Source organism: Gekko japonicus, unplaced genomic scaffold (genome assembly GCF_001447785.1).
Source record: "Gekko japonicus isolate JY-2015 unplaced genomic scaffold, Gekko_japonicus_V1.1 scaffold2121, whole genome shotgun sequence".
Classification (NCBI taxonomy): domain Eukaryota; kingdom Metazoa; phylum Chordata; class Lepidosauria; order Squamata; family Gekkonidae; genus Gekko; species Gekko japonicus.
This window is the reverse complement of record NW_015174332.1, coordinates 210,483-233,237: the sequence shown is the minus strand read 5'-3', so window position 1 is coordinate 233,237 and position 22,755 is coordinate 210,483. Positions and strand designations below refer to the sequence as shown.

At 47.2% G+C, this 22,755-nt stretch overlaps 1 protein-coding gene across 1 annotated transcript in view; it reads left to right on the top strand.

Moving 5' to 3' along the window:
• Positions 1-2,865: 2,865 nt before the first annotated feature.
• The window catches only part of NUP214 (nucleoporin 214kDa), a 121,953-nt gene continuing 102,063 nt past the window's right edge, over positions 2,866-22,755 (top strand). Inside the window, exons 1-9 of the mRNA XM_015424259.1 lie at positions 2,866-2,925; positions 4,541-4,736; positions 6,054-6,205; positions 6,935-7,139; positions 9,584-9,654; positions 10,465-10,528; positions 14,274-14,377; positions 16,373-16,479; positions 21,743-21,809. Of these exons, the coding sequence (XP_015279745.1) occupies positions 2,884-2,925; positions 4,541-4,736; positions 6,054-6,205; positions 6,935-7,139; positions 9,584-9,654; positions 10,465-10,528; positions 14,274-14,377; positions 16,373-16,479; positions 21,743-21,809 (1,008 nt within the window). The 5' untranslated portion in view covers positions 2,866-2,883. The remainder of the gene's footprint in view (positions 2,926-4,540; positions 4,737-6,053; positions 6,206-6,934; positions 7,140-9,583; positions 9,655-10,464; positions 10,529-14,273; positions 14,378-16,372; positions 16,480-21,742; positions 21,810-22,755) is intronic.

Genomic DNA, 22,755 nt, shown 5'->3' with positions numbered 1-22,755 from the left:
ATTCGCAAACTTTCCTTAAAAAAAAAAAAAACCGCCGACGCCCGCAGCGTGTGAGCGGGCGTCCACCGGAGGGATCCACAAAATGGAGGGTAAGTGTGATCGCGTTTCTGCCGGCATAAACTGCACTGGTTCCAACAAGGCCGGCAGAAACGCCCCGTCTGAACGCACCCAAAGTGTTCTATATGTTCCATCTTATACAGTGCATTGTGTATTATTCATAATTGATGTTTGTTGCTGGTCCATTAAGCAGCTGACATTCATAGACGGAGCGCTCCTGTCAGCCTTGAGAAAGCCTATGAATGTCAGCTGCTTAATGGGCCTGTTGTGGGACCAGCAACAAACATCAATTTAAACTTCAATGTAACCACAAAAGGAAACTTCCCCCTTTAGAAGACTTTCAAGCAAGGAGAAGCAGGGGTACAATTCTAGAAACTCCCGTTGGGGTTGATTGTGTAAAAAGGATGTAAATTGACTGGTAGCTATTAGATTGTACAAACTGATTATTATTGTTGATATTATATACCTGTTTTAGAATATTATTAAATACGAGACTTGAGGCAGCAGGTGAACAGTGATAACAGCTTTATTGAAGTCAAAAGAACCAGAATGAGACAAAACAATGGAGCAACCGGCTCCTTTTTAAACAGTCCGGGCTTGGCAAGCCACGCCCACATGTCAGATAAGATCCAATCAGAAACTGTACATAAAGACCAATCACTTTGCTTCCCTCCAGAACTTCCCTTGTTCTGATAGGTCGGTTTACAATACCTTGGTCAGACTCAAGCTCAATACAACACACATTCCATTTCATACACAATTATGAATAACACACAATGCACTTTATAAGATGGAATACACAGAACCCTTTAACATAAAAAAAGGTTTTTGTAGTGTATATATTTGTTGTTTGACTCACCTGGCAACCCTAACCCTGCAGTCACGCTGTGACGGTCCTTGTGGGGGCAGCTGCTGTAAAAGCCATGTTCTTTTAAAAATCTGCACAGCCAATCAGATCTCCAGTGGCCAGTCAGAAGCCCTGCTGGGTAAACGTCCCCGTCTGGCCATGCCCACACTCTAAAAACACTTAGTGGGCACCAGGAAAGGGCACAAGGGCATCATGTGGGGGACAACCGACTTTTAGGCTTCTGTATGTCAGAACGGTGGCTCAGAGGTGAAGATGCTGAACTGCAGACCGGTAGTTCAGCAGTTCGAGACCCGAGTGCCGCATGACGACGTGAGCTCCCGTCTCTGGCCCCAGCTCCTGTCAACCAAGCCATTCGAAAGCAAGAAACTGCAAGTAAATAAATAGGTACCGCTTTGGTGGGAAGGTACAGCGTTCCATGCGCCTTGGCGTCTAGTCGTGCCGGCCACATGACCATGGAAATGTCTTCGGACAGCGCTGGCTCTTCGGCTTGGAAACGGAGATGAGCTCCCATCTCTGGCCCCAGCTCAAAAGTTTCCAAATATTTTTCCTAACAAATGTCCCAGGTAAATAAAGGTTATGTTTTAAACACTAAATAGCAAACACAACAGGCATTCTTTCAATATTAATATGGTAGCTGTTTTCTAGGGTTGCCAAGTCTGGGTTGGGAAATACCTGGAGACTTTGGGGGTGGAGCCAGGAGAGGGCGTGGTTTGGGGAGGGGAGGGGCCTCAGCATGGTCCGATGCCATAGAGTCCACCCTTCAAAGCTGCCATTTCCTCCAGGGGAGCTGATCTCTGTCGGCTGGGGATCAGTAGTAAAAGCGGGAGATCCCCAGGCCCCACCTGGAGGCTGGCAACCCTACTGTTTTCCCCAAGTTCATCCCTGTCCTTCCCATAAAGCTTAAGCAGAGAGAAGCTTACAGAGTTCTCAGATAAGAACTGTACTAGTTTTGTCCCTTTTGTCAACCCTCTGTCACTTCACATCTCAATGGTCTGTAACCAATGTTCCCTCTAAGCCGGGCGCAGTCTTGTGAGCAAAAATTCTACTTTGTGAGCTGCTGGGATTAAAGTTGTGAGCGAGCAATTTGGCTGCTGCATAAATCAGTTTGCTCTGGAGCCCTCCTTCCTGAGCGGAGGCAAAAATGTGTGAGCTGGAGGCTAAAAAACTGTGAGCTAGCTCACACTAACTCAGCTTAGAGGGAACAATGTCTGTAACTCATCCACTCCGCATGGGCACCACGTTCAGACCGGAAGTCCCTTCGAATGGTCATAGAACAAGGAACAGATCACAGTAAGGCACATTGGCCCTTCCGTCCCAGCTCCCAATGGAAGGTTTTAGTCTGTTAACCATAGAGATACCCCGGTCTAGAGCGACACCTGTCGGCTCCCTCGGGGCCACTTGTCCCGCGATGGCGTCCCGTTTGTGCCGGAAGTGCGTCATTCTAGTCGTCCTCCGTCCTTTACGGCGTCTCTAGACTTTCCCCATCTCTCAGCGGCTCCTTCCACAGAAAATAATTTCAGAAGGCGGCCATGTTAGGTCTGCAGTAGAACAGCTAGGGTCGACTCCAGTTGCACCTTAGAAACCAACACGATTCCCGGTGTATATGCTGTCGAGAGTCGGACCTAGCTGTCCCACAGAGAAGTTTCAACCCCAGAGGAGGCAAGACGGGCTCGAAACATCCGGTTTCCCCCCTGCGGCGTGAAACGGGTGGGGATGATTTATAATTCCGCGCTCGGAACTGACAGGATCGGTCCCGTTCAGGCACGGTTTCCATAGCAACCTTGCGTCCCACCATAGAGTCCAGCCATAGCGGGACGGGAAGCGACTCCTAGAACGCCGCCGGCGGAAGCGGAAGCGCCCTCGCACTTCCGCCCCCCGAGGGCGGGCCTGGGGTTTGGAGCTGCGCGCGCGGGCGAGCCTGTCAGTGGCGGAATCGGGTCCCGGGCGGAGGGGCCGCCATGGGCGACGACATGGACCACATCCCCGAGCGGGAGATGAAGGTGAGCGGCCGCCGGCAGGGGCAGCAGCAGCAGCCCGGGCCTCTCCTGACTGGTTGAAGGCTTTGCCACTTAATAGGAAAAGTTGGCGCCGTCAGAAAAGGCGGGTTTTTTGGGATAGTTTATAGAAAAGGCGACCGGGGGGGGGTGGGAGACACGCATGGTGGAAGGGAAGAAGAAAAGAGGCCAGGCAGAGCTTCCCCTTCTTTCCCCTCTCTTGTAGTACTGGGGACTCGTTCGCTAACGGTGATATTCGGAACAGGCAAAAGGGCGCCCTTGATGCAACAGGTGGTTGACTTCAATCAATCAATCAATCAATAAACCTTGAATGGCATATACAGCCTTAAAAATCAGAGACAGAAAATGACACAATCAACTAAAAGTCGAGGTTAATTATAAAATCATGAAACTGACTTTCCCAAATTTTTCACTCTCATCACGTCAAACTAAAAAATTGGCCACTGCCACAGTAACCTCTGCTGTTACATCGTTCAATGGAAATTGGCATTTTATTTCGTTGGAAAGGTGATGTTTACCATGCAACCAAGTGTTTAACCATTTTTTCCCTAGCAGATGCATGCCACAAACAGTCGATAACAATATGTGATCAATTGAATCAAGAGAGTTAGAACCGCAGTCACATCTCCGTTCATGCTTAGGGATATTTTGAAACCTACCATACAGTAGTTTTGATGGAAAGGCATTTACTCGAGCAAGAGAAAACGCTCTTCGGTGGCTAGGGCTATCAAGATTATACAAATACAGGGGGATACATCCCACAACATTCTTAAGACTTAATGTGGCTGAAGAACAGAGAAGGGGATGAAGGGGCCGCAGTTTTTGAAGTTTAATATCTACCAGCCTCTGTTTGATTGTTTGGAAGATATACACTTCAGAGGAGAAAGCTAGCTCCTCCAAGGAGAGGCCCAAAGATCTTATTTTGGTTCGAATATTATAGTCCCAAGAGGTACTATGAATTTCCTTTAACAGAAAAGACAAAAGCGAACCATCTTCAATGTTAAAATATAAAGGTGGTTGACGGGTGGCTTTAAAACGGACACGCATGGGATCTTTCTGTTGTAATTTCGTGAAACCTCCATGTTCAAATAATAGTGTGCATTTGAATACCAGCTGCTGGCAAGAGGAGCTTGGGGCTCTCTGGCCCTAATTGAGCTCTCCAGGCCCCAGCTGGAGGTTGGCAACTGTGCTTGCGGGCTTCACAGAGGCATGTGGCTGGTCGCTGTAGGAAGGTGGATTCTTGACTACAGGGACCCTGAGTCTGACCCAGCGGGGCTCTTCTTATGCAGTATAACCCATGAAAGTTTGTGTGAACTCCTTGTGACCGTGGTGCTACTAGGGAATCTGTCCTTATTTCACCAGTTAAAAACTAGTGTTTCTTTGTAAATTGAATCCATATGGAAATATCAGGACGGGTTTGGCTATTTAGGTATTTCAAAACTCACCATTTATTTATTTATTTATATTTATTTATACATTCGATTTATATACCGCTCTGACCCCGAAGGGTCTCTGAGTGGTTTACATACAGGTTTCAAATACCAACATTTACAACTGACCATGTGAAGAACAAATTTTTAGTGTTCTATCTGTATCGCAGGATTTTCAATTCAGAGCCCTGAAGAAAGTCCGGATCTTTGATGCTCCAGATGAGCTCCCTAAAGATCGTTCCAGTCTTCTTGCCGTGTCAAACAAGTATGGATTAGTCTTTGCTGGCTATGCAACTGAGGTGCGGATCTTTCAGACAAAAGACCTGCTCCTGCAGAACGAAGCAGGGGAGTCTCCCAATGAAATTGGTAAGTTTTTCCTCCCAGCTCTGCTGGCAATAAAGATCAGGCTGTATGTTTTCTCCTACGACTGCCTCCTGCAGCCTTTAGAGCAACAAGGCCTATTAGCATAAATCAGCCCATGAAGCATAAAGCAGTGTTCTTCCAACTGTTCAGTCTAGAGACTTTTAACCTCCAACCTGGAACCCACTTTCAGATTTTCGTTGATGCCTGTTTGTGCAAATAATACAAGTTACTTTGATGTTACAAAATATACAACACGATTTCATGAATAGGTAGTAGATCACAGTTGCAACATTTGTATGCTGCCTTGTTTTCCAAATGAGATTTAAGACAAGTTACAGTCTGTCAGCAAAAATCCATAAAAATGTAAAACATTTGTTTAAAATGGGAGAGTAGCATAAAACCAGGGCAGATTAAGTAAAAAGTGCAGATTCCTGGGCTTGTTTTCATAGTCTTCCTCCAACCCCTTCACCCCAATCCTGTCCAGTGCCTAAATGTTTAATACTGAAATTCTACATGCCTTACTTTGAAATAAGCGTCTATATCAGACTGACCTTGCTGCTAGCTCACCTGGGCTCGCCAAGGTCCACAATGGGTTTGCTGTTCAGCTGTTAACTTCCTAGTTGCCAACTATGAAATGCATTCCTACCAAACTACATCCAGCATCATTATTCTTGTCCCTGGAAAGTTTATGCAAGAGGGGCTTTTGCTTCTGATATATTCCTGAACTGTGATTTGTTGCTGCATGAAGAAATCCTGTATTCATATACACTGTGCTGCCTGTCCTCTCCTCCCCCTAAAAGAGCTGATAAGGAATGAATGAATTCCAGGAGACTTGGAATGTTGAGAGTCAGTTGAGGGAGGAGGCTGGTAAGACTCCCCAAGCCCCTGAGAACTTAGAGGATCCTGGAGGAGGAGATTTTGGAAGTGGAGTTCCGGACGGTTTTCTTTTTCCAGTCTGGTAATGAATTTTTAGTTCACCATTTAGTTCATAAACATATATTGAGAGGAGTAATAATGTAATGCAAGGGCTGGATCGAGATCTATGTATTCCAGTATTTAATTTCCAGCCCTGGCTGCCTGGGATTCCCTTGAAAGTCATAACACAGTGGCAAAACTCATCCCCTGTTGTTTGTTCTCAACACTTGAAGGTAAACCGTCTTCAAACATGGAAGGTTTCATTGAGCAACGGTGGCTAATAACTGATTATGCCGATGCCAGTTATTTGTGATTATACTGATAAAAGTTCAAGAACTACTGGAATTCCCGAGAGTCTCTTCAAAATTGTCACCTACTGCTTTGTTTTCTGGGTTTGTTTCACAGTGGAGAATGTCCAGAATGTTCTTGTTCCAATGAAGTTCCCAGTGCATCACTTAGCGCTCAGTTGCGATAATCTCATGATTTCTGTCTGCATGGCCTCCAGTGACTGCGGGTCCTTCATTGGCTTTTTCGATGTCCGTACCTTTGCTAACCAGGTGAGATGGGCTGTCTGTGGATCCTGGTAGCCAAGTGGTAAAGCACACGCTCTACTCATAGCAGGTCCCCAGTTCAATCCACGGCAATTTGAATTCAAAGGACCTCCAGTAGCATTGCTGGAAAAGACCTCTGCTTCAGATAACTGAGGATGACTGCTGGTTGCAGTAGACTTGGCTGGCCTATAGCTAGCATACTCCAGAGGTGGTGGTGGTTGTTATATGGCACTGTGTGTGGTGTAGCCAGGAGATCCTGAGGATTGTCTGGCTGCCAAAGTACTAGTTCTTTTTTCACCACTAGGTGGTGAGCTGGACTTATTTTGGGGGCTGACAGAGTTGTAAGAGCTGTGACTGACCCAAGGTCACCCAGCCGGCTTCATGTGGAGGACTGCAGAATCAAACATGGTTCTGTAGATTAGAATCTGCCGCTCTTAACAACTATACCATGCTGGTTGTCACATTGGAGGTTAATGTGGTGGATTGGGGACACTGTGGTTCAAATCCCTGTCCGGTCATTCTTTCACACAGCATAACCCATCTCACAAGACAGTTGTGAAGATACAATGGAAGTGGGGCGACACTACTTAGCACTGTGTTAGGTTCCTGGGAGTAACGGCAGGACAGAAACATGCGATATAGGTGGGTGGGTGGGCCAGTGGGTTGCAGGTGGAGGCAGACTGAGGCAGGCTTTGGCAGGAGCGTGATGGGAATGTCTCTGCTTCCTTCGGGCAGGCTAAGCAGCAGAAGCGTCCCATCGCTTTTCATAAGCTGCCCAAAGAAGCAGGCAACATGGCGCTGGTCAGCGACCTGAAGTGGAACCCCGCGAACCCTTGCATGCTGGCCCTCTGCGTCTCCGATGGAAGCGTCTCCGTCCTGCAGGTCACTGACACCGTCAAGGTGCACGCCACTCTTCCTGCCTCGGTGGGCGCGACTTCAGGTTGGTAGTCGAGAGTTCGGTTGGTGTAGACACCTGTGGAACGAAGGGCTGCCTTACATCTTAAACAAAAGGAACCGCGGCGTTCAAAAACTAGGGGGGGGGGACATTTTAAACCTTCCAGGACATTCAGTTGCTGACCAAAAGAGCAGCAGTTCTCTTACAAAGGAATCTCAAAGGGAGATCAGAAAGCGAGACTGCTGAATTGCAACTGATAATGACGCTCAAGACGATGCATGCAGCTGGACTTAACAGAGACCTAGGGTTCCTGTCATGAGAACATAAGAGACGCCAATGTTGGATCAGGCCAAAGGCCCATCCAGTCCAACACTCTGTGTCACACAGTGGCCAGAAATTCCAGTGCCATCAGTGGGGCCAGGACATTAGAAGCCCTCCCACTGTTGACCCCCCCCCCAAGCACCAAGAAGACAGAGCATCACTTGCCCCAGAGCCCCTATCTATACCTTGTGGCTAATAGCCACTGATGGACCTCTGTCTCATTACCAATGTTGATTTCTCCATGCCAGCGACCCCTCTGCATATCACACCTAATCCAATCACACCTGCTATTGTCATTTGTCTGCTAATGTCATTCAGCATCTGAAATCACGTCACTTTCCAATGTATAGAACAGATGAACTCCCATTCTAGCTGTATCTGAAGAAGTGAGCTGTGATGCGTGAACTTTAAGTTGCTACTTGACTATTGCTTTTTTCTGCAGCTACAGACAGACTAACATAGCTACCCATCTTGATCTACCATAAACAAGAAGTATACCTCCTCCACAACAAATATATGCAACTAGCATGCCTCATCTAGATGTCTGAGCCAGAGAACTGTGTTCTACTGTCATTTCTTGAAGAGTGTGTGTTTATTGGCAGCCCCAAGGCTGCCTCCGCATTACATGTGAAACGGCACTAGGTGCAATGTTGGCTTGCAGTTAGGGTTTTTATTGACAGCTCAGGGACTGATTCGGACTAGACACTCAAGCTTCAAATCCCATTCAGCTATGGAACTTGAGATGTGGGCAACGTGGCTTTCTTAGCCTAACCTACCTCATAGTATTAGCCTGAAGGGGAACAGTTAACAACTGTGAGTCACAGGGTATGATATAAATTATGAGAGGAAGTCTGTTGTGCCAACGGGCACTTCAGCAGCATAAACCAGAATTTGTGTTTGTTTTTCTTGCTGCCGTGCCCTAGATTTGCTACTAGTTTGGGTTCAGTTGTTGTTTTTTAAACAGAGTCAATATTTTCAACTCACCAATGGCCTTGAAGGGGCACTGGTACAGGCTCTGCCCATTACCTCGCTCTCGGATGTATGCCATCTGGGCCTGGTGATTTATCATTTTTAAGTTGTCTATCAGTTTTAGGACCTCCTCTCTCGTCACCTCAATCTGACTCAGGTCTTCCAACACCCCTCCTGAAATCAGTGGTTCTGGAGTGGGCAAGCACTTCTCATCTTCCACAGTGAAGACGGAGGCAAAAAATGCATTTAGCTTCTCAGCCATTTCCCTATCATCCTTCAATACTCCTTTTACCCCTTGGTCGTCCAAGGGCCCCACTGCCTCCCTGGCTGGTTTCCTGTTTCTAATGTATTTTAAGAAAGTTTTATTGTTGGTTTTTACGTTTTTTGCTATATGCTCCTCATATTCCCTTTTTGCCTGCCTGACCTCAGACTTGCATTTTATTTGCCATAGCCTGTGTTCCGTTTTATCAGCCTCACTGTGACTAGCTTTCCACTGCTTAAAGGAATTCTTTTTACTTTTTACAGCTTCCATTACTCTGTTTGTTAACCATGCAGGCTTTTTCCTATACCCCACTATAATGTCCTGGCCCCACTGGTGGACCTCCTGATGGCACTGTGCCACTGTGTGACACAGAGTGTTGGACTGGATGGGCCTTTGGCCTGATCCAACATTGGCGTCTCTTATGTTCTTATGTTCTCACTTCATTGCAATCCAAATTGTGAGTAAAGGGCTTTTTAAGGATTTTACGTGCTAACCACAAAATCTGAACACAGTGTTGAAAAGCACTCCTAAGGGAAAACCATCCAAACACCCTCACTGGCTTGTTGTCATCACTCTTGTCAGCTGTAGGGTTGCCAGGTCCCTTCATCACTCTGGTGGGGGGATTTGGGGGGGATTCCAGGGGTGGGCGGGGACATCATGCAACGTCCCCAGTGCGATGATGTTACCTAGAAGTGACATCATCGCACGGAGATGCTCTGGTATTTGGGTGAAACTCTATGGTTTTTTCACCCTCAAACCATAGTTTGCCCAAATACCAGAGTGTCCCTGCTTAGGGGTGGTGTTTCCCCCGCCGGCCAGCTGGTCCGCGGCGGGGAGAAGCCCCTGAAACCAGGGGATCCCGGGCCTAGGCCTGGGGTCTGGCAAGCCTAGTCAGCTGCCAGGACTAAAAAAAAGACTCTCTTGTTTTTTCTCTCAGTGTGCTGGAGCCCCAAAGGGAAGCAGCTGGCCGTGGGCAAACTGAATGGCACCGTGGTCCAGTATCTGCCTGTAAGTATCTGCCCACAGTGAACTTCCTCCTTTTCATCCAAGGAGGTAGAGCACTGGATATCCGACAGGCAAAAGTGCATGTTTGTTGGTAGGTGCCCGACTTCACAACCAAACTAGACTACTGCAATGTGCTTTTTGTGGGGCTGCCTTTGAAGATATTTCAGAAGCTTCATAATGCATCTGTAAGATTGCCTACTGATTTGTTTCTAGGCTGAATTCAAAATAGCTACATGATCTGGATCCAAGTTATTTGGATAGGATAGGGAGCCTGTGTGCTCCCATTTAAACATGCCTTGATCATTGTAGTCATCCTGTGAAGTCCTATTCCATGTGCCACCCTTAGATGAAAAAAGGTAGTTGACCATGCAAGGCGCAATCACAGCACACACACATATTCAGCTGGTGGCACATGTGATTAGTTTCCAGCACTAGCTAAAGATGTATTTGATTACATAGACTTTTGAGCATGAGTGTAAATGCATCCAAGATGAAATGGTAATAAGGCAGAACCCTAAACTTGGTGTGCTCTATATCCTGTGAGCCAGGAAGTCCCTGGTTCAAATCTCACTTGTGCCATGAGCTCCCTTGTGGCTTTAGGAAAGCCTTTCTCTCTCTCTGCCTTAGTTTGCAATCTGCTGTATGGGGATTAATCAACTTGCTCTTTTGCTTAGTGGCAAGGATGGCTGAGAGAATCTGTGAAGCGCTTTGAATGTTTCAAGACACTGCATAAGTACATTTTGTTTCATAGTAAAACTTGCATTTGTTATTGTGAGCTGCAGGGTACTTTAAGCACTACGTCCTGTGTTTCAGAACCTGCAGGAGAAGAAAACCATTCCCTGCCCACCATTCTACAAGGCTGATAATCCTGCTAAAGGTATTGCATTTCTTTGACTTTGGTCTTGAGGGGGCTGACTGCTCACAGTTCTTTCAGGGCTGTTCTGGGAAGAGCAGTTCTCAAAAGAGCTCTCTCAGCCCCACCTACATCACAGGGTGTCTGTTGTGGGGAGGGGAAGTGAAAGGAGATTGTAAACCACTCTTGAGATTCCTTCGGGTACTGAAGGGCTGGGTATAAATCCAATATCATCATCTTCATGCCTCATAGGTGAATTTTGAGTCACATAACTTGTCCATTAAATATAGCAAAATGTAGGCATATTCCAGAATGCAGCTGATATGTGTTCCTTGTTGCAAGAAACCTACCAGGTATTTTGCTTGGATTCTTTGTGCATGTAACTGAGAATGCATGAGCAACTTATAGCTAGGGATGGGCACAAACCACCTTATGAACCAAAGTTTGTCATGAATTTTGGCCTGTTTGGGGTTTGTGAACCACCGTTCATGAACTGAAGAACTGGGACGAACTACCACGAATCTTGGTGCAATTCTTGGTGGTTCATGACGGTTCATGAAGAGCAGACGTGCTCTTCAGGAGAAACAGCTGAGTGGCTGGGAGCTCCACACGGCTCAGCTGTTTGGTTTAAATTTTGCGGGAGCAGAAAGCAGGGTTTAAATGGCCCTGCTTTCTGCTACCTAGGAAAAGCTGCGGGCAGCAGAAGGGAGGGTTCAAATGGAAGGGGTGGAGTGCCTTCCCAGGGGCACCTTCACCCTCACCTTTCAGTTGGCCACGGCGAGCCACAGCCAACAGAAAGGTGGAAGGGAAGTCCCTTCCTGAGAATTCCTCCCCTTTCTGCTTGCCTCTGTTTTTCAGGCTGCCTTTTGCAGTCCCTTTAAAGTTTAAAGGGACTGCACCAGACAGCCCAAAACAGCTGAGTGGCGCAGCTGTTTTTTTGGGCTTTCTGCAAACCTCGTTTAAAGGGACTTTCAACAGGGTTTGCAGGGCCATAAACTGCACAAACCAGTTTGGTTCATGAATGAGCCTTCGATTCTGGGTTCAGTTTGTTGTTCAGCCACAAACCACAAACCGAACCGCATTTTCCCAGTTCATGCCCATCCCTACGTGTAGCTGACAGTGTAAAAATATAGCTGGCAATGCAACTGTTTGTGTTGTTGTTTTATGATTATTAATCGTTTACTATGATTTTGAGTCAATGCAATAAAAGTATTTGACATGATCTGCACTGCTGCGGTCAGTCCAACAGACCCTCTGATGGTCCAGTAAACAGAACTGTGAGAAAAAAGGATGAGTAGAGAGAAAAGGCATCAGTACTATACAGGGAGGAGTCCTGTGAATCTGTTCCGGTTGTAGCAGTCCTTTCTACTGGAGCAAGGAGCTTTCTGCCTCTGTTCTTGCGCTGGAGGAAATTACGGCCATTAACAAAAAAGCATTGTAGGATACAGCCTAGAGTCCCTTAAATACATTATACACTGTACATTATAACAACCACATTTTGTCTCTTATGTCCAAACAAGCCCAGGAGAAATTTCACTACTAGAACTGTAATGGCTGGATCAAAGCCACCAAGCAAGAGTTGAAGCTTGCTTGCTACGGGCAAGTCAGCGTCGGGAACTAACGGATCAGTGAACTGTGTTCTTAGATGCTTATATCTTTGGCAGGAAAAAAGGACATGCTGTGTGGTTTCAATGGAGCCGGATCCACAACCACATAGGTGCTCAGAGTAGGGCTTTTTAGGGTAGTGTCTACTCAGGACAGCAGTAGGTAGTACACCGAACCTAGCTAAAAAGAGAATTCTCCTATGAGCTGGGATGGTCCAGAAATTTATATATGGACAGCAGAACTTCATAGGTGTGGCTGTGTAAATTAAACAGAATGGAAAGAGGTTAAGATGCAGACAGCTCACAGTTTATGTACAAACCAGAGTTGTTCCTTTGTCCGGTATGCTAACTAGAGATGTAAAATTTCCGGGGAAAATTGAAGTTTTTGGAAAAATTGAAAAAAATGCTACATTAGCATTTATTTTGTCTTTTCTAGATTGAAAGTCATTCTGTTACTTTAGGAACATAAAATATGACTATGGACATTTTCACGTGGCATGAAATTATCACAACTAGCATATTAAAAATATAGTGTATCCAAACAATTATTACAAACAGAATACCCACCCACATGCAAAAACAAAACTGAAACTTTTTTATTTTCTTCTGACAATCGCACCTCCTAAAGGAAGAAATGCATCTTGTTCTTGCATTGGAGAGTTCAGTTTGTAACCTAGGACTTGCTTGTCCTCAGTGCACAGAAATTAGATCAATCTGATACCATATATATATATATTTTAGAAATGATTTGGAAAATATTTGAACACCTTGTCTTAAAATATGTTATTCATTATGTTAAAATCAACATTCCATAATCAATTCTTTTCTTTTTTCAATTTTTACCAATTTTTCGGGGAAAAACAAAAAGGCTTCAGGGAAAAAACGTTTTTTTCCTGAATTTTTCCATTTTTTTTTGGGGGGGGGCTTCACATCTCTAGTGCTAACCACAGTTTGTTGCACACACCGCAGTGTAAAGCATGTTTTATCATGACACCTGAATTATTATTGTTAGCTTCATTTATAGTTTGGCTTTCCCACTGGGGCTCAAGGCAGATTACAGGTATTTAGTCAATCAGCAAGCGAATTACAAAATATGATAAAAAGGTTTAAATCGCACACGAAGATTCCAGGTAAAACAGAATAATGAAGTGGGGCTGGAGGGGCTGGATGGATTACTGGCTTGACAAAGACTATTCGGGCAGTCAGAAATCCACAGATCTTTCAATCCCGGGTTGGGTTTTTAAATACATGGGAGATGGATTAAAAACTCCATTACTGAATTTGAGACTGTTGGGAAATCTGATATTATTTAAGCCATGGACTTGCTATGGTTGATAAGCTTTACTTGGTTGAACTGATCCCTGGCCGGGCTGTCTGTGGGTGGAGGAGAAGAAGAAGAGTTGGATTTATACCCCACCCTTCACTCGGGGTCTGAGTGCTGCTTACAATCTCCTTCCCTTCCTCTCCCCACAACAGACACCCTGTGAGGTAGGTGGGGCTGAGAGAGCTCTGAGAGAACTGCTCTTGAGAGCGGCTCTGAGAGAACCGTGACTGACCCAAGGACACCCAGCTGACTGCATGTGTAGGAGCGGGGAATCAAACCCGGTTCTCCAGTTTAGAGTCCGCCACTCTTACCCGCCACACCAAACTGGCTCTTAAACACTACACCAAACTGGAGGTAACAGCCACTCTGCGAGTCACAGATAAAGTCGTCTTTTTAATCTTTAATGGTTATCTGGCCTTGTTCCTACAAGCAGCAGAGCAGATGGTCACCCTGAGCTTTGCAGGTGGGGACTCTGATGATTTAGACAGATGGCATGTCAGGGTAAAGGGTTCTAGCCTCAACCTTCTCTTGTACAGGCTAGCTTTCTGTGTGCAAGGAATGTGAGCTGATACAGCACAGGCGTACAGCACAGGCACAAATCGGTGGCTCATCTGTTGCTAGTATTCCTTAGAAAATGGGAAGGATAAAAATGTACTAAATGAGCATATCAAGAACTAGGCAGGTGCAGTGTTTGTACTTTGTTGTGTATTTAGAAGGTATGCAAGGTGTAAAGCTGGGTAGGAGTGAATACCAGTGTCACAGCAGTCCTTGTGTTCCATGTGCAGCGTGTCAGTGACCAGCTCTCTAAACTGTGTTTTCTGTCTGTTCTTCTCTTTGCCAGTCCTGGATGTGTTCTGGGTTGGCACTTATGTCTTCACGATTGTATATGCGGCTGCAGATGGGACCTTGGAAACTCCCCCTGAACTAGTGATGGCTGTGCTTCCGGTATGTATTGTGGAGAGGCCCTGCTGGTGGACCTCTTGATGGCACCTGCATTTTTGGCCACTGTGTGACACAAAATGTTGGACCGGATGGGCCACTGGCCCGATCCAACATGGCTTCTCTTCACGTTCTTAACTCTTACTTTTCCGTGTCTAAGGATTTGCACATCGATTCATTCTCATCTGGCTGCCAGACCTTTGGCCTTGGTCTTTGTTGTCGTGTTCCTTGTCTTGTTTAGCAATTAGGAGTTAAACAAGGGGCGGGGCCCGCGATACTCGCGGGGGGGGGGAGGCAGAGGAAGCAGCAAGAGGAGGTAAGTACCCCCCCATCCCGCTGGTTCCCCCATCTCCTCCACCCCCCTTTGCCTTTCCTCCCCTTGCCTTCCCCCCCCCCGGCCCCGAAGCGAGGCCCTCGCCGCTCTGGCCCCCCCTCCCGGCTTGCCACTCACCTTCCAAGCGGCGGCAGCGGCGGTCGCAGAGCGTTCCCTGCGCATGCGCAGGGGACGCTCTGTGAGTTTCGGGGGGATTTAAACATCCCCTCGATGTTATTTTCCAGGTTTAGGATTTTTGTGCACACGTGGGGACCGCCCCACGTGCGCACAAACCTCTCCCTCCCCCCCCCAGGTCCCCCCGATGTGCGGATTTAAGTATCCGCACACCAGGGGGCGACTTGAGAATTAGATATATAGATAGTAGCACTGTAAAAGCAGAATCTCATTGGTCGTTAATCAAATCTTGTTTGGGAATGAAATAACAGAATGTCTCGTGCCCTGATGCTCTCAGGATTTCCACCCCCCACCCGCCTTAACTGAATTGGCCACTCATGCAGAGCATCTGAACTTTATAGCAACACCTCAGCCTCACTAAAGTGGTAAAGTTGGAGCTCTACAGTTTAGGTTTCAGATGGAGGTTCATGGGGGAAAAAAACCCTTATGTACAGAAAGATATGTCTCTTTCCATGCTACGTTTCTACATGCAAGAGATTTTTTTGTACGGAGGAGCACTGAATCACGTCACCAGTGTAGCTCGGAGCAAGATAAAAAATATAAAAGATTTAAAAATTGTAATTGGTTTATGTGACGACCCCTTTACTGGGGAGGTCTGGTTTCCCTTTAAAAGTGTACTTTATGTTTTTCTCTACTGGGTAATCCAGCTGCCACCAGGAAATTTAAGTCTTTCCAAACCTTTATAATATAATATTCATCACTGGGTAGGTATATCGAGGGTTTAAGCTTTCGAGGAACTATGTGGTCTGAGGAAGGATTCTTTCCAGAGTTTCTTTCCAGAGTTGGTATACTTGAATGAAATAGGATTTATTTAAAGAAAGCACAAATACGAGGGTAGAACCATGTAACTAGTAAAGTAGGTATAACACACAGTCTGCTCCCTACTGACAGGGATTTTTCCTTAGGTAACTTTGTAACACTTTTTCCTTCATGTCCATATAATCTTTACTGTTTCCTAGACACTCAGCTTCAGCTTATAACTGTTTCAACACAGAACTGCTTGTCACTTTCTTTCAGACACAGCACTTAACTCTCATATCACACACAAGAAGGTCTCTCCTTCAGATCCCAGAACTAAACTCATCCCACACAGGGATGGGTCTCACTCCTCTCATACACAGAACTTCTGCTTCTCTCACAGAAATCAGAACTTAACTGATCTTCATCAACTGTCATATCTAACTGACCCTCTTGACAGACGTTCAAATCCTCCACACAGCATCCATTCCAAAACCCCTCCCCCTCTCTTTCACTCACCAATCACACTACTTGCCTGTTTCAACCACCCTAGACTAATCTCTCTCCACCATGCATCCAAACTTTTAAAGTCACACACACACAGTTAAACATGAAATCGTTACAGTTTACATGGTGTCTTACAGCAATCTTAACACTGTGTATCTTGGGACCTTAATGCTATTAAGCTGTAGCACGTCTGACGGTTTTGTGAGGAACCCTTTAAATGCGGCTCCCCATTCTTTCTTCCTGTCTAGAAAAAGGAAGAGAAACGACCAGAGAGGTTTGTCAACTTCATGGAACCCTGTTACAGCAACTGCAACGAGAGGCAGCATCACTACTTCCTTAACTACGTTGAGGACTGGTAAGTCCTGGGGAGCTACAGGAAATGATGCTCCTCATCCCGTGCTAAGGGGTGCCTGGGTAATACTCTGCCAGTATTGAGCGGCTTATTCATGGCTGCATGACAGAAGGCAAGTTAGCTCCTTGTCATGATTGTAGTCACCATTTGGGGTGCTTGCAGGGCTCTTTTTGTAGCAGGAACTCCTTTGCATATTAGGTGACACACCCATTAATGTAGCCAATCCTCCAAGAGCGTACAGTAGCCCCTGTAAGAAGAGCTCTGTAAGCTCTTGGAGGATTGGCTACATTAGGGGGGGTGTCACCTAATATGCAAAGGAGTTCCTGCTACAAAAAGAGCCCTGCGAGAGCATGTGTTTTGAGTTCGTTGGGGGGGGGGGGACGGCATGTTGATGGAGGATTTTGATCTGCCTTCATTGCTGCACAGAACTACAGGGGGTTGCAACGCTGTTGTGGTGTCACAGGGTGCAGCCTTAACACGTGGGCATATGAATGTACGAAAGCCAAAGCTGGTATCTTGTGAAGGTTTAAACTTCATCTTGGTGATCCCATTAACCTGTGAGGCTGACTTATTCTCAGGCCATGGGTTTGTCAATGCCACCTACTACTTTTGACCGGCTATGTCTCTTTGGGGTCTGTTCAGGCCTTTCCCCACATTTGTTACCTGGGGCCTCTGTATGCACCACCTAAGAACTATGTATAGCAACCTTCTCCTCAGTCAAACCGGAGTACTATACTACTACTATTGGCAGAGGTTCCCTCTTGTCTCAGGCTGAGAGATCTTTTCCCGGTCCTTTGAGATGGAGATGGCAGAAATAAAACCTGGGGCCTTGTCTAAGCAAAGCATGTGCTCTTCCGTGTAGCAGTGGCCCTGTGTGAAAGCCCTCCAAGTTCCCAGGGAAAGTCATACTCTACACTTTGAACTGTAATGTGAAAAGGAGCCAAGTTTAAAATGAAAGTACGTCAGTTGTGAATGACACATTCTGTGTTCAGGTGGCCAGCTTTCTCCCACGCTAACCATTGAAGCAAGATTAGGAAAGCTCCATGCCCTCGTTTGTGCACACCGAACCACAAACGCATTTGTACCATTTGCTATGGGACCTGTTTCTCCGTGTTACCCTTTAAAATTGTGTCTCTTGGCCACATTCGTATATCATTCGTGGCCTAGTCAAGCCCCAGTTAGTTGTGATGGCTGAGTGCAGTGTGGCAAACTAGGATTTGTAGCTGGTTTGTTAATCGCAGTTTATACTAACTGTGGTTTGTTGTAAAGTTTGAATTCACCATCCACAGTTTTTGAGAAGCACCACCCTTGTATGGTGGCTTGGCTAGAAGGACTGGGAAGATTTCCTCCCCACTGCAAGGTAGCAAAGAGAGAGAAGAAGCAAACAAACTAGAGTTGATGCATAACTGGGATCTGTTGCTCACACCTCAGTGATCATCCAGAGCTCACTGTACAAAACCCGGGTGTCGGGCGACCCTGGAAGGAAGCAACGTGAGGTTGCTAAATCTGTGAGAGTGGCTGAAAATGTGAGGACGGATCAGTCAGCAACCAAAAAGACTAATGGAAAACGTAGCATTGGGCCACAGGATGATGGGACAGCCTTCTTGGAAAGAGATCTAATGTAGTCATAAGCAGAGGTCACTTCGGGGGGGAATGCAGGGGATCGCAGTTCCCCCGGGGTGAGGTACGGGGGGCGGGGCACATGACGAAGCCCGCCCCCCGCTTCCGGCCACCCCGCTTCCGGCCCTCATTCAGCCAGGAGGAGGCAGGAGAAGAGGGTGCCTCTCCCCACCCCTGCCTGCCTGGGGCCAGGGAGGCGGCCGGGACCGTTGGGGGCGGGGGGTGTGGCCTTATGACACACTTCCGGTGATGTCAGGGGGTGTGGCCTTATGACACACTTCCGGTGATGTCAGGGGGTGTGGCATATGCTAATGAGTTATGCTAATGAGTCCCCCTAGCTCTTTTTCTACGAAACGACCCTCACCTTTCCACTGTGCCTGCAAGGCAGTTGTGCAGGTGTGTCACCTTGCATACTGAATATGGTGGGCATCAGCTTGGTGTGCGCCGCATTCCCCCTGTCTCCCTTTAATGAAGACTGAAAAATGAGTCCTCTGAGCCGGAGTGCCTCGGGAGGGACGGGCGCTTTCTTTTGTCCGTTCGAACGGTTCTGTCCAAGTTGCAGAGGGAACGCTTTGCCTGCAGAAGGTCCTGGCTCATCACAGAGTTGAGAGTTGCTACCACTCGTAGCAGACTTGGATGGCCACAACTTTGCACGAAGTAGGTGTGTGTAATAACCCCCTCAGCCAGATGAACATGAAACAGCCCTTTCTTGTTGTCTTTTCAGGAAATGTAAACTGTTCTCAAAGAGCAGTAAGGTTCCCCCCCCCCCCCCAGAAACTAGAGGGACAAGGCTATTCACTGTGTTCTTTTTATGTCTTATGGAGTGTTCCCCCAATCAGCCTGGCCAGTGCAAAACTTTAAATACAATGGGATCATGGAGATACTTAGTACAATAACAAAAGCAAAAGCAGTGGAAAGCACAAATTACTCAAGGTCAGATTACACTCAAGTGCTGCCAGTTTAGTGTAGTGATTAAGTGCACGGACTCTAATCTGGGAGAACCGGGTTTGATTCCCCACTCCTCCACTTGCACCTGGCTGGATCACCTTGGGCAAGCCGTAGCTCTGATAAGAGCTGATCTTGAAATAGAGCAGTTTCCCTCAAGAGCTCTCTCAGCCCCACCTACCTCACAGGGTGTCTGTTGTGGGAAGGGGGAGGGGAAGGAGTTTGTAAGCCGGTCTGAGACACCTTTGGGTAGTGAAGGGCGGGGTATAAATCCAATCTCTTCTTCTTCTCTTCTTAAAGGCATATATCTCAAATGCGATTAATGAGAAAATCATACATAGAGATTGAAATGTAAATCCTTTTGTATGATCCACGTATACTATGTCTTCAAGACAAATTACACAAAGAAATGCTTCTTATTTTCCAAGCATTAAGGGGATAACACCTGTTTTCAAGGACTGCACGCAGCCTGTTATATTGGTCTTGCTCCAGGGAGGTTTTCTTTGCATACCTTTTTATGTGTGTAATTTGTCTCGAAGCCGTAGTGCTTTAATAAGTATACGTGGATCACACTAAAGGATTTACATTGCAATCTCTATGTATGATTTTATCATTAACTGCATTTGAGACACGTGCTTTTAAGCAGCACTTGAGTGTAATCTGACATTGAGTAATTTGCGCTTTCCACAGGTGTTTTTGTTGTTGTTGTAGTTGTACAGCTCAAAACCTTGGCATAGCAATCCTTCAACCAGTGGTTGTGGGAAAGGCAACAGGTTAACTGTCCAGAACCCAAGCCTGAGTCCCCCTGAGCCTCTTCTCCTTTTGCAAGTGAGCAGCACCCAGGCCCGGGGGCCCTCGAGGTTTAAGTGCACACGAGTAAACAGACCTTTGTCAAAATGTATAAAGGTTTATTGAATAGATTTTAAAAAATACCAAGATATTATTACGGAGTGTAGTCTCTGTAGTTTAATAGCAAGAACATCATAAAGTGAATACATTCAGTACCTGGTATTAGATTATTTATTTATTTATTTAGGTATTTTTACCCCGCCCTCCCCGCAAGCGGGCTCAGGGCGGCTTACAGAGGGCGACAGCCCATACAGAAAATCCGTAAAACAGTAAAATCATAGCAGCAATTATACATAACAATAGTAATAAATAAGTGCTTCACAGCAAGATGGTCCTTGGTAATGGTAATGATGGCGTCTTCGATCTTCAATCGGCCCCGTTGAGGTGCCACTATCCAGTAAGTGTTGATGTCACACAGGGTAGGCTGTACTTCCCAGGGTGATCCGAATCCAGTTGGCATTACCACCGTTGGTGGTGGTGGCAGCGGCGGCCCCTACGTGAAAGCCTGGTGGAAGAGCTCCATCTTACAGACCCTGAGGAACTGCATAAGATCCCGCAGGGCTCTGATCTCCTCCGGGAGCTCGTTCCACCAGGTAGGGGCCGCCACTGAAAAGGATCTAGCCCTGGTTGCCGCAAGTTTTACCTCCCGGGGAATGCACACCTTGGAATGCAGGAGTCCAAACTCGAGGCTTAAGCATCGTCTACGCAGCTGCCCATTGCGATGTCGCGTAGCATAGTCAGAGCAACAGCGTGGACAAATCATAAAGTTAGCCGGTGGTTGAGTGGTCACTGGCACCGAGACCGTGGTTACCGGGGGATCTTCCTCGGGAACCCCCTCGGGCTCTTCTTCCTCCTCCTCCTCGGTCTGTTATAAAGGTTTCCCCTCTCCGTCGCTCATATCGATTCGGATAGATTCGCTGAGATAGGGAACGATAGATTCCTAACAGAATGTCAGGACCCTCAGCAACAATGGAAGCACACACTTGCAAGAAGGTTTTACTTTATTGAAGCTGGAGATGCATGGACAGGAACACTGTTAGGAATGAGAGGTGAACTATGCGCAAAACAGTTATAGTACATTCATATGAGCGTTACCCAATTACTATGGTTCCCGCGCGCGCCCTTAGGCCTGGGAAACCAACTGCTATCCCAAAGCAAAACAGGTACGAGCTTCCCACGGCTCTGCCTGCCTAAAGCCAAAGCAATGATCTAAGCGACTCCTCCAGCGGCCTTGAGAGATACGCAGTGCAGTTTGCAGGAGGACGGCAATTAGCCACATGGAAAGGTATGTGCATCTGTGCAAAGGAAGGTATGCGCATGTGCACAGGGGAAAGAACATTTTGGCAGCTTGCTGACACTTCCCTCCTGCCTGTGGCTTAATTATAGTCTTTGGCCATCTTGAACCAGGTGGTCTCCCAAACTCAGTCAGGGAGCCCACTTGATGGAACTCCTCAGAAAATGTGACATCCACTCCTGCTTCCCCCCCCCCTCCCATCCGGTTACACTGCTGAACACAGGTTCTCACAATCAACCGATCGCCACATTGGCCTTGAAAGAGATACGGATAGTGTGGTGGGAAGGCCCAATTACAAGCACCTAGACACCCGCGGGGCGGGGGGGGGCAGGCCTGCTAATAATCATGTTAACCCTTAAGGGGAATCACAGTTAACACTTGCCTCACCGTTAACACTCTTTTTTCTGTGTAGTCTCTTTACGTTAAGTCTTGTTGGTGTTAAAAGTGTGTTCTGTGAAACTCGAGTGTGATGCAACAGTTATCCTGCTTGGAGCAAACCTGAACGGAAACCTCAGCTCACGGCTGGCTCTTAACACTATCTTCCCCTTGTATTTGAAGGGATCTAGTCCTAGCCGCTTCCGCCGCTTCCACAGAAGTCAGTATCCTCTCAAGACAAGGAGACCAGGTAACTCCAGAGTGGTAATCATACTGATTTGCAAAAGAGGAATCTTGTGGGGCCTTAAAGGGAAGATGGCTTGTGGCATGAAGTTTCAGAAATGGGGTTGGAGTGTACCCACCTGGCAAAGGACCTCTGAAGATCTGAATGGGTGGCCAGGTCACCGAGGGCTGTCCTGAAACTGGCTGTTCTCCGGTGGTCCAGGAGTGGGGCAGTCCTCCAGACTCCTTACTCCTGGGTAACAGCTCCTCTCCTCCGTAAAGCAGGGCCGGCAGACTCTTTTGGTCACGGAGGGGAGGGGCTTGTGCTCCTGCTTCCCAGTCTATCCGGCCCTGCCTTCAGAGCAGGAAGCTGCAGACTGTGCTCTGTGGAGCACACTGGTCACAGGAAAATAATTTGAAGAAAGAAGAAAAGGGGGAAGGAGCAGCTAGAGGACCTTTCTAGCCTGTTCTCCTCCCCTCCCCTCCTTTCGGCTGACGTGGACCTGGGAGATCCCCGGGGAACAGCGCAGCTGCAACGTCTCCCACGCCTGGCTTCCAGCCTGAGGGGACTGGTTAAGCTTTTTTCCTGGAGGCTGCAGGTTGCAGAGAGCTCCAGAGGGCGATGGTAGAGGCTCTGTCTTGCCTGGAGGCACAGACGCGGCGCTGCTGCAGAGGCCTGGGCAGACAGAAAGACGATCGGTGTCCCTCTGTTTTTCTCCTGCTCTGCAGAGAACATCGGGAGGAAGGAGGAACCGGTCGCTTCAGAACGTGGTAAGATCGCTCCTGGGGGCAGGGGAACTACAGGAGGATGGCGTTTTTAACACCCCCCTGTTTTTTCTCTCTCTTTGCCTGGCTCCCCTCATCCCCATTGTAGTTTACTATTGGGGGAGACCTCTGGAGTCAGGAGAATGTGAGTTGGGGGGGTGTCTGAGATGTAACCATTCTCTGTGAAGAGCCCTCCCCTTCCCCCCCCC